Source organism: Eptesicus fuscus, chromosome 5, assembly GCF_027574615.1.
Source record: "Eptesicus fuscus isolate TK198812 chromosome 5, DD_ASM_mEF_20220401, whole genome shotgun sequence".
In the NCBI taxonomy this organism is placed as follows: domain Eukaryota; kingdom Metazoa; phylum Chordata; class Mammalia; order Chiroptera; family Vespertilionidae; genus Eptesicus; species Eptesicus fuscus.
In genome coordinates, this window is record NC_072477.1 from 469587 (window position 1) to 485223 (window position 15637).

The window sequence follows — 15637 nt, forward strand, 5'->3', positions numbered from 1 at the left end:
TATACAGATTTGTAACTTATACTCCGTAAACCTGCCCCTCCCCCAAAGATAACCCACACGGAACCCAGATGTGCGTGGGGGCACCAGAGCCCGGCCCGGGTGGGCGGTGGCTTTGGGGGGGTGTGGGGGGAGCTGGCAGGGCTCTCGGGGTTCCCCGCGACCACAGCCCTGTCTCACGCACGCTCCGCGAGAGGAGCCGCAGTGGACGGAGGTGGACCGCCCGCTGGAGCGGAAGGACCGGCGCCTGCCGAGCCGCGCTGGGCCCACTCGGCCAGAGGCGCGCAGGCGGGACCCCGCCCCCTGGCCAGGTCGGGGCGTCGGTTTCATCCTGGGGTGTCCCGGTGTAAGCGAGCCACGCGCACGGCGAGCTCCGAGGGCCTGAGCTCACACCACAAGTTCCCAGGCGCCCTCTCCTCCAAACGGGGACGACCCGCCTCACTCGCTCTCCCCGGAGGGGGAGTCACGGGGAGAGGCCCACCTGCAGGGAGAAGGTCAGCGCCAGGTCCGTCTCCACTTGTCCACTGGGGGGCAGCACAATCTCGTGGGACCGCAGGACGCGCTTGGAGCCCTGGGAGGGAGACGGCCCTCACTCAGCGCCGCGGCCACGCCCCTTCTCTCCGCTCCGACAGGAGCCCAGGCTGGGAGCAGGGTCCCAGCGCCCAAGGGCCGGGCCGCAACATTGGTCTTCGGCCCCCGAGGCCCCTGGGAATCTGCCTCAGGACCGAGAAGTGGGGACGGGGCATCCACAGCTACTGAGACCGAGGCAGGCCGGGCTGAGGGCTGTGTGAGCATCAGGGCTCCAGAGGAGAGGGGAGAGCAGCTGGGCCAGGCCCGGGGTTGGGGCTGGGGTGTGGGCACGGGTGTCGGCCGCACTCTGGGAGGCCCGTCTGCCCTCTCGGGGGACAGGACTGCGCCCCAGGAGGATCCCAGCCCCGCCGGAGCATCAGGACTGCCCTCCAGGCAGCCGCCCAGCCGAGGCTCCCTGCTCCCCGCACACTCGCCCCTGCTGCCTGCGGAGCCGCCCTCTCGGGCCGGGCAGCGGGCGTCCTGCAGGGCCCAGGACGGGAGGGGGCACTCGCCTGCATCTTCACAGCGATCACCACCGAGATGAGCTCCTTCTCCAGCTCCTTGAAGACCACCAGCTTCTTCAAGGTCAGGCTGCACAACCTGCAAGGTCACGGGTGCGCTCAGCAGTGCCCGCGCCTCCCACCCGTCTCCCACCCGTCTCCCACCCGCCTGGGCAGTGCCCGCGCCTCCCACCCGCCTCCCACCCGCCTCCCACCCGCCTCCCACCCGCCTGGGCAGTGCCCGCGCCTCCCACCCGCCTCCCACCCGCCTCCCACCCGCCTGGGCAGTGCCCGCGCCTCCCACCCGCCTCCCACCCGTCTCCCACCCGCCGGGGCAGTGCCCGCGCCTCCCACCCGCCTCCCACCCGCCTGGGCAGTGCCCGCGCCTCCCACCCGCCTCGAGCCCAGAGAGGCCCCAGCCACAGCTGGACCACCACCCTCCGGCCTTGGCCTCCAGCTCACAGTCACCGCGGTAGACGGCCATCAAGTCTCTCGGGAGCCCCGGCCCCGGCCCACCCAGGCCGGGAGCCCCCTCACAAGTGGTGAGCACCCCAGGCAGTCAGCCAGGCGCCCCTCTCTGAAGGGTCCTGGAGGTGCCAAAGGGTCCGTGGGCAGGCAGGCAGGCCAGAATGCCAGTGCCCCCAGCTGTGAGGGCACCAGCCTCCCACCCCAAGGCCCCGCCCATCTATCACGGCCCCGCCCACCTGCCCCACTGGCTGGGAGCCTGCCTTGACCCACCAACTTCACCTCCACCCTCTGTTCTGGGCAACGCAGTCAGAAGGATGGGTGTCCGCCCTGAGGGAGGGCCCGGGGGACACGTCCACCTGCCTCGCTCAGGGTCTGCACGGAGACCAGTGGGTGCTGTCCCGGGAGGCCCACCTCCCAGGAAGCCCGCACACGCTGGGTCCCCGGTGCACCCACCAGGACAGAGAGAGGGCGTGTGCAGCCCACACCCACTGCCAGGGCCAGGCTGCAGGCTCTCGCGCTCTGACCAAGTCCCGACGTCTGCGTCCCAGTCAGGAAATCCAGACTTTCTGTGCCCCGCCCCGAGCTGTCACTCAGTCCCCAAGGTAGGCGTCTGAACCCCAGGAGCAGGACAGATGCCTGGCGTGCCAGGCCACAGGCACCGCGCCTGCTGGCACCACAGCGGCACGAGGCTCCTGTCGGGCCGTGAGGGGAAGAGGACCGAGGAGCCGACTAGAGGGCCGGCGCGCACCAGGACAGGCCCGCTGGCCACCCCCCAGCGAGCGCGCTGAGCGCACTGGCACCAGCGGGCACGTCCCCGGACAACTGGAGTGCACCATCGACACGGGCAAGGCGGCCGGGAGCTCCCGGGACCCGCGGCGACCCACAGGCCACAGTGACGGAGGCGGGCGCGGTGGCGTGCCAGGAGAGCTCGGAGGGCACCGCCAGGCAGCGCCGAGGGCGTCGCGCCTGAGCCACCGGACAAAGGCCTCAACCGGCCACGAAGACACGAGGAAAGGGCCGTCAGACCGAGGGAGGGCGGCCAGGAGAGGAAATCCCACCGAAAGCTGGCTCTCTGGGAAGGTAACAGAATGACAAACCCCGCAGACAGAGAGACAAACTGACCGGTGCTGGGCATGGGGAGTGGCCGTCCGCACCGCGCGGACACGCGTGAGTCTGCACAGCCTCGTCCACTGAGCGGGGAGCTGACGGCGAGAAGCCTTCCGCAGGAGAAGACCCGGCAGCTGACCCAGAGACGCTGCGTCCGCTCTTCCAGGAAACAGACCGGGAGAGCCGGCGTCCCGGCTGAGGGAGCCGCTGCCCGCTCAGCACACACCCCGCGCCCAGGACGGGCCCCACGGACCCTCCTGAGCAGAGGCGGGGCGAGGCCGGGACCACGCGGGCGTGTCCAGGGACGCAGGGCTGGCTCCACGTCAGAATCAATCGTCACCAGTCGCCGGGCCGGGTCAGGAAGACCTCAACCTCCTCGACGGAGCCAGAAACCCCTCCGACAAAACGCCACATCACGCGATGGAGGGACCCGCTGAGCCTGTCCCCAGGCCGCCAGCGCGCAGGCAGGGCCCGGGTGGGGGGGGGGGGGGCGGCCCTTCTTGCTGGTGGACCTGGCCCCCGAGCACCTCCTGGACCGCGAGCTCCGCAAACCCTCCAAGTGCAGCACGTGAGCAGCAACAAACAGCTGGAAGCCAAGTTTTAAAAGGCATTTTAGAAAATGTTGTGGCACATTAGGGAAGCTCCGTATATGTTTTTTATTTCAGAGAGGAAGGGAGAGAGAGAGAGACATCATTGATGAGAGAGAATCATCGATCGGCTGCCTCCTGCACACCCCCCACTGGGGAGGGAGCCCGCAACCCGGGCCTGTGCCCTGACCAGAATTGAACCCTGACCTCCTGGTTCACAGGTCGACGCTGAGCCACTGACCATGCCAGCCGGGCTGGAAGTTAGTTTTTAAAATTCCATTTACAGTGGCTCCACAGCCAAAACGGAAAAACCTAAATCTAACAGGAACCAGCGCAGGATCTGAGCCGAAAGCTCCGAGGAGGTGGCCTCCGCGCACGGAGGTGGGCCCGCACAAGCCTTCTCCTAGTCTCCATCCGCTGCCTTAAAATTCCTGGAAAGGCAACGGAGCCGAACGCGGGGAACACTGGGAACAGGAGAGAGGCCAGGTGGGCCCTCCCGCTCCCCGCTCTCCGCTCCCCGCTACCCGCACCCCGAACCCCGCCTCCCGCCTCCGTGCTGTGAGCCGCGGCCAGGACAGCTACGACGCTGGTGAGGGCAGGTGCACAGGGCAACGGAAATGGAAAGCTGGGTAAGTTTGACTTCACTGAAGTGTAAAGCTGTGCTCTGTGAAAACACTGCTGAGGGGGAGGAAACGCACATCGCAGGTTGGACGGGCTGTATCCAGAATGAAGAACGGTCGAAACGCAACAAGGAAAACCAACGGCCACGGCTGCAGGGGCGGGCGAGGGCCGCGTGAGAACGGCGAGGGCTGGGCTACAGGAGGGCGGGTACAGAGCAGTCCGGGGTCGGCCGGAGGAGAGGAAATGGGTGAGACAGTAAGAGCCCGCCCGCCCGGCTCGCTGGTTGATCGTCGCCCCGGGAACCGAGAGGTCGCCAGTTCGACTGCTGGTGGCGGCTCGATCCCCATGGGGGGCCTGCAGGAGGCAGCCCGCGGAGGCTGGTCCTCTCTCATCAGTGTTTCTTTTGTTATTAATCCTCACGGGGGGGTATTTTCCCGTTGACTTTTAGAGAGGGCGGAGGAGAGAGGGAGAGGCAGTGAGACATCGACGTGAGAGACACATCGATTGGCTGCCTCCTGCACGAGTCCCAACCAGGGCCCAGGCCAGAGAGAAGCTGCAACCGAGGTCCGTGCCCCTGACCAGAATCGAACCCGGGACCCTTCCGTCCACAGGCCCACGCTCTATCCATTGAGCCACACCGGCCAGGGCTCTCAGCCATGTTCTATCTCTCCCTTCCTCTCTCTAAAAATCAATGAAAATACTGACTTAAAATCAATAAAAAAACTGCCATGACTACGTACATGCCAGGTGGGCACTTTGCAAGGTACATGGGGTCTAACCACCAGGCCGTGCACCTGGAGCGCACACGCCGTGATGCCGAACGTGGACTGCGACTGGAAAACGACTTAGAAGAGAAATGGGCAGGTTTGGACGCTTGATAAAGACCCGTGATGGCGCGCGGCCACGAGCACGCTCACCGGCGTCGTCAACCAGGAAGCGCAGGCCCCCCCAGGAGGGACCGCACCGCTCCTGCCGCGGCCGAACGGAACCCCGACCCCAACGCCTCGGACGGAGGTGGGAGGCGGGTGCTCGAGGGCCAGGGGGCGCCAGCGTCCCGCCTCTTAGTCCTTTTCCAGAAGCCGGAGAAGCCGCGACCTAGGCGTGCCTCAACCCAGCGCCCACGCGCGGCAGCGGGCCCGGCGAGTGGCGTCCCGTGGCCCTCGCTCGTGTGGCTCAGGGGACGGAGCGTCGGCCTGCGGACTGAAGGGTCCCGGGTTCGATTCCGGTCGAGGGCACAAGCCTGGACTGTGGGCTCAGTCCCCAGTGGGGGGCGTGCGGAGGCAGGCGGTCCATGATTCTCTCAGCGTTGATGTTTCTGTCCCTCTCTCCCTCTCCCTTCCTCTCTGGAATCAATATGTTAAAAACAGCACTTGTTCACATATTTTAACAAAACAACTTCCTAAGAGGGGTTCTCCCCACACAGGCTCCACCGCTCAGCACAGGCAGGGCGTCCCGCCTAACTGCACCCTCGGCCCTCTGTGCGCCCGGGACAGTGTGCCTTCACCCCCTCCCTCATTCATTCATTCCCTCCTTCATTCATTCCCTCCCTCCTTCATTCATTCCTTCATTCACTCCCTCCTTCATTCATTCCTTCATTCACTCCCTCATTCCTTCATTCCTTCATTCACTCCCTCACTCCTTCATTCACTCCCTCCTTCATTCATTCCTTCATTCACTCCCTCATTCCTTCATTCCTTCATTCACTCCCTCACTCCTTCATTCACTCCCTCCTTCATTCATTCCTTCATTCACTCCCTCATTCCTTCATTCACTCCCTCGTTCATTCATTCCCTCCCTCCCTCATTCATTCATTCACTCCCTCCCTCATTCATTCATTCACTCACTCACTCGCTCATTCATTCACTCATTCACTCGCTCACTCACTCGTTGACTCGCTCGCTCACTTGCTCGCTCACAAGCTGGGCCGACTTTGGGCAGACAGAGCCACGAACTCCTGCAGGACTGAAGTGGGGACATCACCACGAGCAAAGTCAGACACAGCGCAGGGCACAGACGCGTGGCCGCAGGGCCGTGCAGGCCAAGGCTTTGTCCCGAGCACAAAGGCTCTCAGAGAAGCACAGACACGCACTCGGAAGGCCACAGAGTGGCTTCCCCACCAGCCCAGCCCCAGCCCCAGCCCCAGGCCCAGGCCCAGGCCCAGCCCCAGCCCCAGGCCCAGCCCCAGGCCCAGGCCCCCAGCCGCGGCCGGGCCCTCCTGCCGTCGGCCACACAGGCCCGCAGGGACACAGCAGCCCGCTGGCCTGCCGGCTGGTGTCCTGGTCCAGAACCATCCCTGTCCCCTTTTCTTAAAACGTGTCATTGTTGTGGCAAATACACGTGACGGCGTGGACAGCTGGACGTGTACGGGGCGAGTCAGTGGCAGTAGGACCTCCGCGTGTGGGCAGCCATCGCCTCCACTCTGAACGCCTCCTCACCCGCCAGGACCCCTGGCCTTGGCCTCCGCCCTCGCGGTCCTGCCCCGGCAGGCGCCCATGGCACTGCCCTCGTCCCGGGACCCCTCAGCCCGGGACCTCTGCTCCGGCCTCCTCCCCAGGAGCGGCTTCCAGATTCAGCCGTGCTGGGGTGTCAGCTCTCCTCCCGTGAAGGGCGAGCCGGCAGAGCCCTGTGCTTAGCGCTGGCCCCCCGACGGCGCGGGTGAGGGGGACATCTTCAGGCCGTGCGCGGGGCCGCTGTGCGTGGGGCTGTGGCCGGCCGAGACCAGGTCTTGTTCTGAGTGATTTGGGGGCCCCATGGTGACCCTCTGCAGCCCACCGAGAGGTCCCCGCATCGCCCGCTGGAGGCTCTGGGCCCCCGGCAGCGCTGGGCACGGAGCAGAGCGGGGATGGGTTTCTGGAAAATGCAGCCGCTGCGAGAACGCTGACCCGCTGCTCCCCTGCAGGCCCACGGGACACGGGACACGGCCAGGCCTCTGTGGTCCCCGACGTGCCGACCGTGTCCGTAGGCGGGAGGACTGAGGGGCCTTTGTTTCCGGCTGACCCGTCCGTGCCGTCGCGTGTCTGTCTCAGTGGGCGCCGGGCTCTGCGGTGGCAGCTGGCCAGGGGGCCCCAACCCCGTCCGCCTCCAGGAAGGGGACTGGGGGGCAGAGGAGCACCCCGGCCCTGCGGGCTCCGGGTGGGCACGCGGTGCCTCCTTCAGCAGCGCCCGCGTCGGCCCCGCAGGCGGCCCCGCGGGGGAGGCTCCGTCCGCCCGCACGCTGCTGGCCTCTCCGGCCTGGGCAGCTGCCAGCGCTCCCGGCCCCGCAGCGTCTCAGGTGTCTGCGCCTTATCTGGACACGGCTGCGTCCTGCTAATCAGGCGAAGGTCAGAGGTGCCCGCGCAGGCGGGGCCTCGTCCGGGAAGGCTGGGACTCCGCGGAGGGGGCGGCGGGGAGGGGGCCGGGGCTCTGTGCCCACCTCCCGCCCAGCAGAGGCCACGACAGGGCACAGGGGGAGGCGGAGCCAGGCCGGGGGGGCGGGGGGGCAGCATGGGCTGCGCGTCTGTGGGGACGGCTCCCAGGGGCTGAGCGGACAACGTGGGACACGCCCCCTCAGCTCTGGGCCGCCACGGGGGCCGTCGCCACTCTGGTCCCAGCCATCAGGAGGCCGCCCGCAGGCCTGCACCCCGCACCTGGGTGACCCAGAGGCCCGGGGTCACCCCGCCCCTCCGCCTCCAGCCCAAAGCCCGCTGCGGACGCACCTCACCATCGCCGCAGGGCACCCCACAGTGTCCCGGCCGGGAGGGCCCTGCCCAGGGCTTTCCTGTGAGTGAGGACCCCCAGGCCCCGCGAGGGGCTTTAACAGCAGAGAGCAGGCCGGCTGGGAAGCGGGGCGTCAGGCTGGGGCCCCGGAAGCACCCAGGTGGGGCCACGTGGTCCCGGTCCCCCTCCCGGCCTGTGGCCCGGACCTGCTCCCAAAGCCTCAGGGGCTGAGCCACGGCCCCAGGGCGTGGGGTGAGGATGCCGGCGCCCCCATCACGCCTGAGACGCTGGACACAGCCCACGGGGCCCTGTCCCTCCTGGCCCCTCCCCTCCACTCGCTGGGCCGCCCTCACCCCGCCACTCCTGCTCCGCTCACTCTGCTGAGAAACAGGCGATGGGGGGCAGCAGCTCTGGCTGCACCCCGACAACACGTGCCCCAGCCTCGCTCCGCCCTGCTCCCCCCTCCCTCAGCCACCGGCCCCCCCCCCCTGCCTCCTCACGACCCCTCCCCGGCCACCGCCCCCCCCCCCCCGCCCTCCTCACGACCCCTCCCCACCCCCCACCCCCGGCCCTTCTCACGGCCCCTCCTTGGCCACAGCACCCCCCCCCCGCCCTCCTCACGGCCCCTCCCCGGCCACCGCCCCCCAGCCCCACGCAGCACCAATGAGGCTCCGGGGTCCCGGCAGGGTCCTCGCCACCACAGCCTCGGCAGAGCAGGCGCTCTGGAAGCCTGGGCCTCTGACCGAGGGCCTCTCCACCCCGCTCCCCGGCCCGCGGCCGCCCCGCAGGCCCCGTGTGCCAGGCTTCCCGGGAGCAGGGCCACGCCGAGGGGCGCCAGCGCCACTTCCCGCCCCGTGGGCACAGGGTCACCTCCTGGGCGGCTCTCTCATCCTGAAGCCAGGACTGGGCCGGTGGCTGGTGCGGGTGGGACCTGCCTCGGCCTGTCCTCCTGGGAAGGACGCCTGTGGGGCTGGCGCCTCCTGTCCCGGTGCCGAGCGCCGTGCCACACGGGGGCACTCGCCTCCCTCGGGCCCCCGCCCCCCGCCCTGCAGGCTCACTTCCAGGGAGGGGCACCGGCCCCCCGGGCACCGGGGTTGCGGCTGGGAAGGACAGAGGCTGCGCCCCAGGGGCCGTAAGCGGGGAGAGCTCAGGCCGGGGACAGAGGCTGCGGTCACTGCTCTAGCACCGCCGGCCCGAGGAGCCAGGCCCCCCGACGCCCCTCGAGCTGCCGGCCCGTCCCCCCGACCAGGGCAGGCCAATCCTCTGGCGGGTGCTGGCCGGGGGAGCAAGGCCTGATTCCGGGGCTTCTTCCAGGCGAGGAGGGCGACAGCAGCCAGGGAGCAAGTCATTGTTAATCCTCAGCGAGGCCACTTTCCTTCCCATCGATGTTCCGAGACCACGGGAGGGAGGGGGAGGGGAAGGGGGGAAGGAGGGAGGGAGGGGAGGGAGGAAAGGGGGAAAGAGAGAGCCATCCATGTGAGAGAGGGGCCTCGATTGGTTGCCTCCCGCAGGCGCCCAGCCGGGACTGGGGATCACACCTGCAACCCAGGTCATGCCCTTGACCCGGAATGAAACCCAAAGCCGTTGGTGGGCGGGCGACAGTCTAACAGGGTCAGGGCCCCAGGGAGCAAATCCTGATGACAAGCAGGTGCCGGGCCGGGCACGGGCACGAGAGGCCAGAGGGGGTCTGCACAGGCCGTGCCGGGAGGGGCCACCAGAGCCCCCGCAAACCACAAGCGCACCTCCCGGCCGCCCGCCGCGCCCGCTCTGCCCTCCTCCTGTGCAGGCCCAGCCTGGAGCCTGGGGCGAGGCCTGCCCGCCCGGGCCACAGGGGAGGAACAGCCCTCCGCGTCCCCCCAGGGCGAGGTGACGGGGCCCTGAACGAGTCACCTCCACAGCAGCTAGAGCACCTGCCGCTGAAGAGCCTGCCACCCTCGGGCGGCTGGGTCAGTGCCGAGCGGAGCAGGGGCGGGAGGTGGGGGTGGGGGGTGGACACGACCCCACCTCGCCGCTCGGACAGCCAGCAGGGACGGAGCGCGGCCAGGCCCGTGGGCCCCGCCTAGGCCGGCCCGGCCACGCGTCTTTCCGGGCCTCTCCCAGGTGCGGTGGGACGTCCCACACCATGGCTGCCCCTGCCCTCACTCCAGGGTCTGCGCTCTGCCTGCCTGCCCGCCGGCCCGCCCGCCCGGCTTCTCCGCGGAGAGCAGCGCCGGCACAGGACGGCGGACGCCGGCTTGCAGGGGACCGTGAGCCCAGCGCAGGCCGTGTCAGGAGGCAGCTGAGTGGCAGCTGGCCCACCCGTGGCCTCTGCGGCGGTGACACAGGGATGGAGTGTCAGCCAGCCGGGGCCAAAGTGCTGAGTGTGCCCCAGGCAGGGCGGGGGGGGGGGGGCATTGCCAGCAGCTGGTCACCGCCCTGCCAGGACCGCTCTCCAGGAGGCGGCAGGAGAGAGGGAACGGTGAGGGCATCTCTCCCCGCGGACCCAGGACAGGCCCAGGAAGGCGCGGGGTCCCGCCAGACGCACAGACCACGGAGAGCGACCTTCACGGCGCCTGGAGCTGCCGCAGGGCTGACCCCAGCAGAACCTGCTCCGACCGGGTTCCAACCGAACCCGACCCTCGAGGACGGGCCTGGCAGGTCCCCCGCCCCCCCCCCCCGCCTCCCCTGCGAGCGACGGGGGTGGGGGGGCAGACACAGAAGACGCCCCAGCCCTGCGCCTGCCCAGACCCCCGAGGCCACAGCCTCACATCCCCGCGGGGACCTCCCTCCTGGGTCGCAGCCGCCACCCGCGTGCCAGGGGAAGAAAGACGCCCGCTCCCGCGCCTCCCACCCGCGCTCTGCCTGTTTACCACGCTCCCCGGGGCCCGTCCTGCCCTCCGTCCAGGACCGGCGGCTGCAGCCGGGGCTCCACGGGCAAGAACCTCGGGCAGCGGCACCATGTGGGCACCGGCTGCCTCCCCAGAGTGGGCGAGGGCCCGTGTTCGCTGCAGATGCCTAGACACACGCAGCGCAGCCTCCAGGAACTCGGCGGCGACGGGGACGCTCTGTGTCACACCTCCCAAGCCCACCCGATGGGGCCCCACGCCCCTCCAGGCAGGAGGAACCGACTCTAAACCCTGCACGCACGTTCGGGCCTCCCCGCAGGGCCCGACGGCACGCACTGAGCACACGCTCCTCCCGCACGGGGCCGTGGACAGGACCGGGGAAGCCAGCCCGGGGGGCGGGGGGGCGCTGCCACGGCCTGGGTCCCAGCGTGAGTCCCGCTTCGTGCACCGGAGGGCAGGCCCGGCCAGGCACGTGCACAGCGGGGGCCAGAGGGTGGCGCTATGGCCAGGCACCCCCAGAGGCCCAGTCCACAGGCCGTGCACCCCCAAGTCAGCTTCCCCAGTCTCTCCTGGATGCAGCGCCCCCTCCCCGGGGCTGCCAAGGTGCACCCAGCTCAAACCCTGCAACCCCCACCCATCCACCCGCTCCTGCACCCTTCTCCCAAACACACACCCTCAAAATAGATCACGACTTCCCCAAACCCAGCGAACCCACATCCTGAGCACGTCGGCTCCAGCCCCTCCCACAGGCTCTGGGCAGGACTGGGGACCCGCCGCCCTCCACGGAGCCGCCGCCCTCCACGGAGCCGCTGCCCGCGGCGCCCCTCGCACGGGACCGGACAGTGCAGAGAGCGGGCTGGGAGCGGGCCGCTGCTTCGGGGCAGACAAAGCCGGCCGGGGGAAGGGCTACACACGTCCGGGCGGTGTTCTGGAAGCCGGGAGACGGAGGACGGGGCAGACACAACCAAAGAGAGGCCGAGAACTTTCCAGAATAACGGAGGGCAGAGAAGCCACAAATTCAACCACGGAAAAGTAGCTAGAAAAAACCCATACATTTGGAAACTAAGAAACTTTGAAATATCCCATCAGGTTAAATAAAGGATAACGGGGAGATGTACAAATAACGTGAGTGGAATGATTCTACACATAAAAGCACGCGCGTGACGAAAGCTTCCCACGGCACTCCCCCCCGCCCCCCCCCCCGCCGGGTGGTGAACGTGGCAGGGCTAGTGGGTGAGCGTCGACCTGTGAACCAGGAGGTCACGGTTTGATTCCGTCAGGGCACAGGCCCGGGTCGTGGCTCGATCCCCAGTGTGGGGCGTGCAGGAGGCAGCTGGTCCATAATTCCTCCTTGTCATTGGTGTTTCTCCCTCTCCCTTCCTCTCTGAAATCCATAAAAGACACGTATTTTCTAAAGCGTGTTTGGTGCATTCCACACCCCCCACAGTGAGCACAGAGGAGGCCTGAGCAGCAGCATCGGGCCACGGAAACGCTGGGCCGAGAGGACGAGGACCCGGGAGGCAGCCGCTGGCCTGGGCGGTGGTGCCCCCACTCCGGAAGCCGCCCCTTCGCACGGAGCCGACACCCACCCGCCTGCCCGCGGCCGCCGTGACGGGAGAAGAGGGAAGACGCAGTCCCGCAGCCGGCACCCCAGGGGTCACAGCAGCTTTGACACAAAAGCCCGACCTGGAAGCAGCCCACACGCCCACCCCCTGCGCAGGTTTCACAGCACGGCGGCTCCTCCAACGGCCGCAGTGGCCGCAGGACGAGGCCAGCCCGCGAGCTGTCCGCCAGCCCAGGCCCCTGAAGTCCTGGACCTGGGGGCGGGGAGACACACGTCTGCCGGGGTGCTGAGCCAAGACGCAGACCTGCCGGCTGCTGGGGGGCCGCTGGGCACCCAGCTGTCACATGCACGTCCAGCTGAGCCCCCTGAGTGCACACCGGACCCCGTGACCGCCCTCCCACAGGCCAAGACGGACAAGGAGGCACCGGGAACGCGCGGGGACACCTGGCCGGCGTGGCTGTTAGCGAGCGTCGTCCGTGCACCCGAACGGGGCGGGTTTGACTGCTGGGCAGGGTACATCCTACGTGGCGGGTTCGATCCCTGTCGGGGCACAAGCGGGAGGCAACTGATGGGTATTTCTCTCTCAAATCAATGTTTCTTACTTTCCCCCTTACTCTCAAAAAGTCAGTAAAATCATATATGTTTTTAAATGTAGCTCTGGCCCAGCTGGTGTGGCTCAGTGGACAGCGTGTCGGCCTGCGGACTGAAGGGTCCCGGATTCAACCGGTCAGGGCACGTGCCCGGGCTGTGGGCTCGATCCCCACTGGAGGGTGTGCAGGAGGCCGCTGATCGATTCTCACCATTGATGTTCCTCTCTCTCCCCTCCTCTCTGAAATCAATAAAATACATATCTTTTAAAATGGGGACAGTAGCACCTGCACAGATGTCCCAGCCCAGAAACTAACAGTTAACGCGTGAACCTCGGCGGGAGCGCAACGGTCCGTCCCAAGTGACCCGACTCGGCGGGGCCGCGGACAGGAGGCGGGGAGGGCGGGCTCCGCTACTGAGGCCCGGGGCTCAGGGTGAGCGGGGAGGACGCTGTCACCGCGAGGAAATCCACGAACCTGCCGCCGCCGCCGCCACGTGAGAGGGAAGAGCAGGAAGGAGCCGAGGCCGACACCGCAGCATCGGCTGCGCACAGGAGGGCGCTGGTCGGAAGAGGGGGTCCCCACAAACCCAGGCAACACCCTCGCTGGCCCCAAGGAAGCTGCTGAGACTGGGCCGAGAGGAGGAAGAAAACGGGCAGAAGAAGGGGGAGGAGTTCCCTGACGAGGACGGACAAGCGGCCTGTACGGCCATCAGAGACGCAAAGGACGACCGCGACACCATCCCACACCGACCAGTTGGCCAAAACGCGGTCGGGCAGAGCTGGCAAGAAGGCCCGAGGCGGCCGGCGCTGGCACAGCGCCCCGGGGAGCTGCCTGGAGTAACGCTGGGCACCCCCCGAGCCCCACCGCCAGCACGTGCTCACGCAGCCTGCCACCCACGGCGATGCACCGGGGACGGGGACGGGCAGGACGGAAGGCCGACAGCGGCACGGTCGTAACGGCCCAAACCGGAAACAAGCCCAAGGTCCCCGCGGGGGGAAGCACCCGGTGTCTGGCGGGGCCCCTGCCGAGCGACAGACATCAGGTGGACGCCACTCAGAACCGTGGAGATCGGCCGAACCGGGAGCAGGAAACAGGACCCCTTCCCATAGGCCCACAGGGCACGAGGCCGCCTGGCGAGGACGCACCGGCAGGAGGGACGGCAGGGCCGCGCGCGGGACAGGAGCGGCCGCAGCAGAGCGGCCACCAGCGCTGACCACCAGCTGCCGACACCCGTGCCACCCGCCCAGACCCCACATCCCCCCACGCAGCGCCGGCCTCTCCTGCACTCCCCCCTCCGCCCCCCGCCCCCAGGCCGTTAAAACTGGTCTTTCATGGAGCCCGGGAAGCTGCGGAGACGGCCCAGGCAGGCTGCACTGGGCACCGAGTCTGGGGCCACGTGGCCAGGAGGAGGCAAGCATGGACGAGGGGAGCGCCAAGGCCCAGGGGTGCTGGGACAATGCAGAGGGACCCACAGGAGAAGCTGGGGGGGGGGGGTCCAGAAGGAGCCCTGGCTGTGGGCAACTTCCAGACAGGGAGAGGAGAGGAGTCCGGGCCTGAGCTTGGCTGCGAGGCCCACCCTGTCCACCAGCACAGCCGGGCCCTGCACCCTAGGGTGTGGGGGAACCTCTGCGCCCCGACGCCCCACTCCGCAAGACCTGTTGAGGAGCCTGGCAGAGGGCCTGCCCCTCGGTGCGCACCAGCCGCGTCCGGGGCCTGGGGCCTGGATGGCACTCCCGAGCTCCCCCCAGTAGACCCCCCCACACACACAAAGTGCTCCTCCCTGCAGCCCCTGCAGCCCGCGTCTATTCCAGAGCCACTTGTCTCTCCCCCCCACGGCCTGGAGCTCCGTCAGCAGGGACCACCATCGGAGGAAACAGCAGAGCTTGAAGCTGAACGGGGGGAGCTGGGAGTGGAGTGGAGTGGGACTGGCCACGGCGCTGGGCGAGGGGCTTCCCCAAGTGGGACGCGAGTGTCTTTGCGATGGCGGAACTACCAGCAGGATGCAAAGAGCAGGGGACATGTCCAAGCAGAGGCTCCAGGTTACCAGGCACAGGGCAAAGGGGGGGGGGGGGGGACCCGACCCCAGGACGGCGGGTGAGGATGTGCTGGTGAAGGCACACAATCGAGGTTCCCAGATCCGGGTGTCCTCTGGACAGGGTGCCCTGAGGTCACCCCCAGGCCACTCAGACCTCCGTGTGGCTGGATGTAGAAGGAATCTGTGGTACCCCGCGGGGAGGAGGCACCCCATCACGAGGCTGCTGCCAGGACCCCGCTGGGCGCCAACCAGGTGAGCGCCCCGGACGGCCTGGGAGACGCGGACCCGGGGCACCCTCCGCGCTCAGGGGCACCTCGCCGGGAACGCGTGTGTCCACAAAGGGGCGCAGACGCCGCAGCCCGCGCGCCAGGTCCCGGGTGGAATCCTGGGGGGCCGGTCCCGGGTGGAGTTCCCAGACGGAGATCCCGGGGGGGGGGGGAGCCCGGGTGGGGGCCCCGGCGCGAGGTCCTGGGTGGCCGGTCCCGGGTGGGGGCCCCGGTGGCCGGCAGGTGCGCGCGGGAACAAAGCGCCCGGAAGGGCGGCCGAGTACCTGGGCACGCAGCTGGGGCTGGAGCCGTCCACCTCCCAGGTGGCGAACAGGTTCATGGGCACCGGCGTGTTGAGTGCGGCGGGCGCGCCGGCCAGGCCCAGGCGGCCCCGCTCGGCCATGGCGCCGGCCCCCCGCTCCTCGGCGGTCTGGGGCTGCGGCCGGGCCGCGGACGCGCGGCGGCGGCGGGCGGCGGGCGGGCCTGGCGCGCGGAGGGCGGTGGCGCGGTCACATGGCGGCCGGGCGGCTGGAACGGCCGGGCGGGCGGCGGACGGGCCCGCGGGCGGCGACGAAGTGCAGCCGCCCCGCCCCGCTTCGCGCGCCCCCGCTGGCGGGACCGCGCCGCGCGCCCCCGGGCCACGACCGCGCGCCGCCGGCGCCGCCGATTGGCCGGGCGGGCGCGCGCTCACCCCCTCAGGCCCAATCACGGCCCGCGAGCGCCCTCCGGAAGTGAGGTGAGCGCACACCCTCCCCGCCGGCGCCGCGCGAGGACCCCGCCCGCCCCCGCGGGAGCGCGCGCCCGCGCCTGC

The 15637-nt window shown here is 69.1% G+C and overlaps 1 protein-coding gene across 7 annotated transcripts in view; it reads right to left on the reverse strand.

The window, feature by feature from the left end:
• The window catches only part of PACS2 (phosphofurin acidic cluster sorting protein 2), a 29938-nt gene extending 14639 nt beyond the window's left edge, over nucleotides 1–15299 (reverse strand). For all 7 annotated transcript variants that reach the window (XM_054715677.1, XM_054715676.1, XM_054715673.1 and 4 more), the window contains exons 1-3: nucleotides 15111–15299; nucleotides 1080–1167; nucleotides 479–568 (exon numbers count right to left, since the gene is read on the reverse strand). In XM_054715677.1, the coding sequence (XP_054571652.1) occupies nucleotides 479–568; nucleotides 1080–1167; nucleotides 15111–15229 (297 nt within the window). In that variant the 5' untranslated portion in view covers nucleotides 15230–15299. The remainder of the gene's footprint in view (nucleotides 1–478; nucleotides 569–1079; nucleotides 1168–15110) is intronic.
• Nucleotides 15300–15637: the final 338 nt, after the last annotated feature.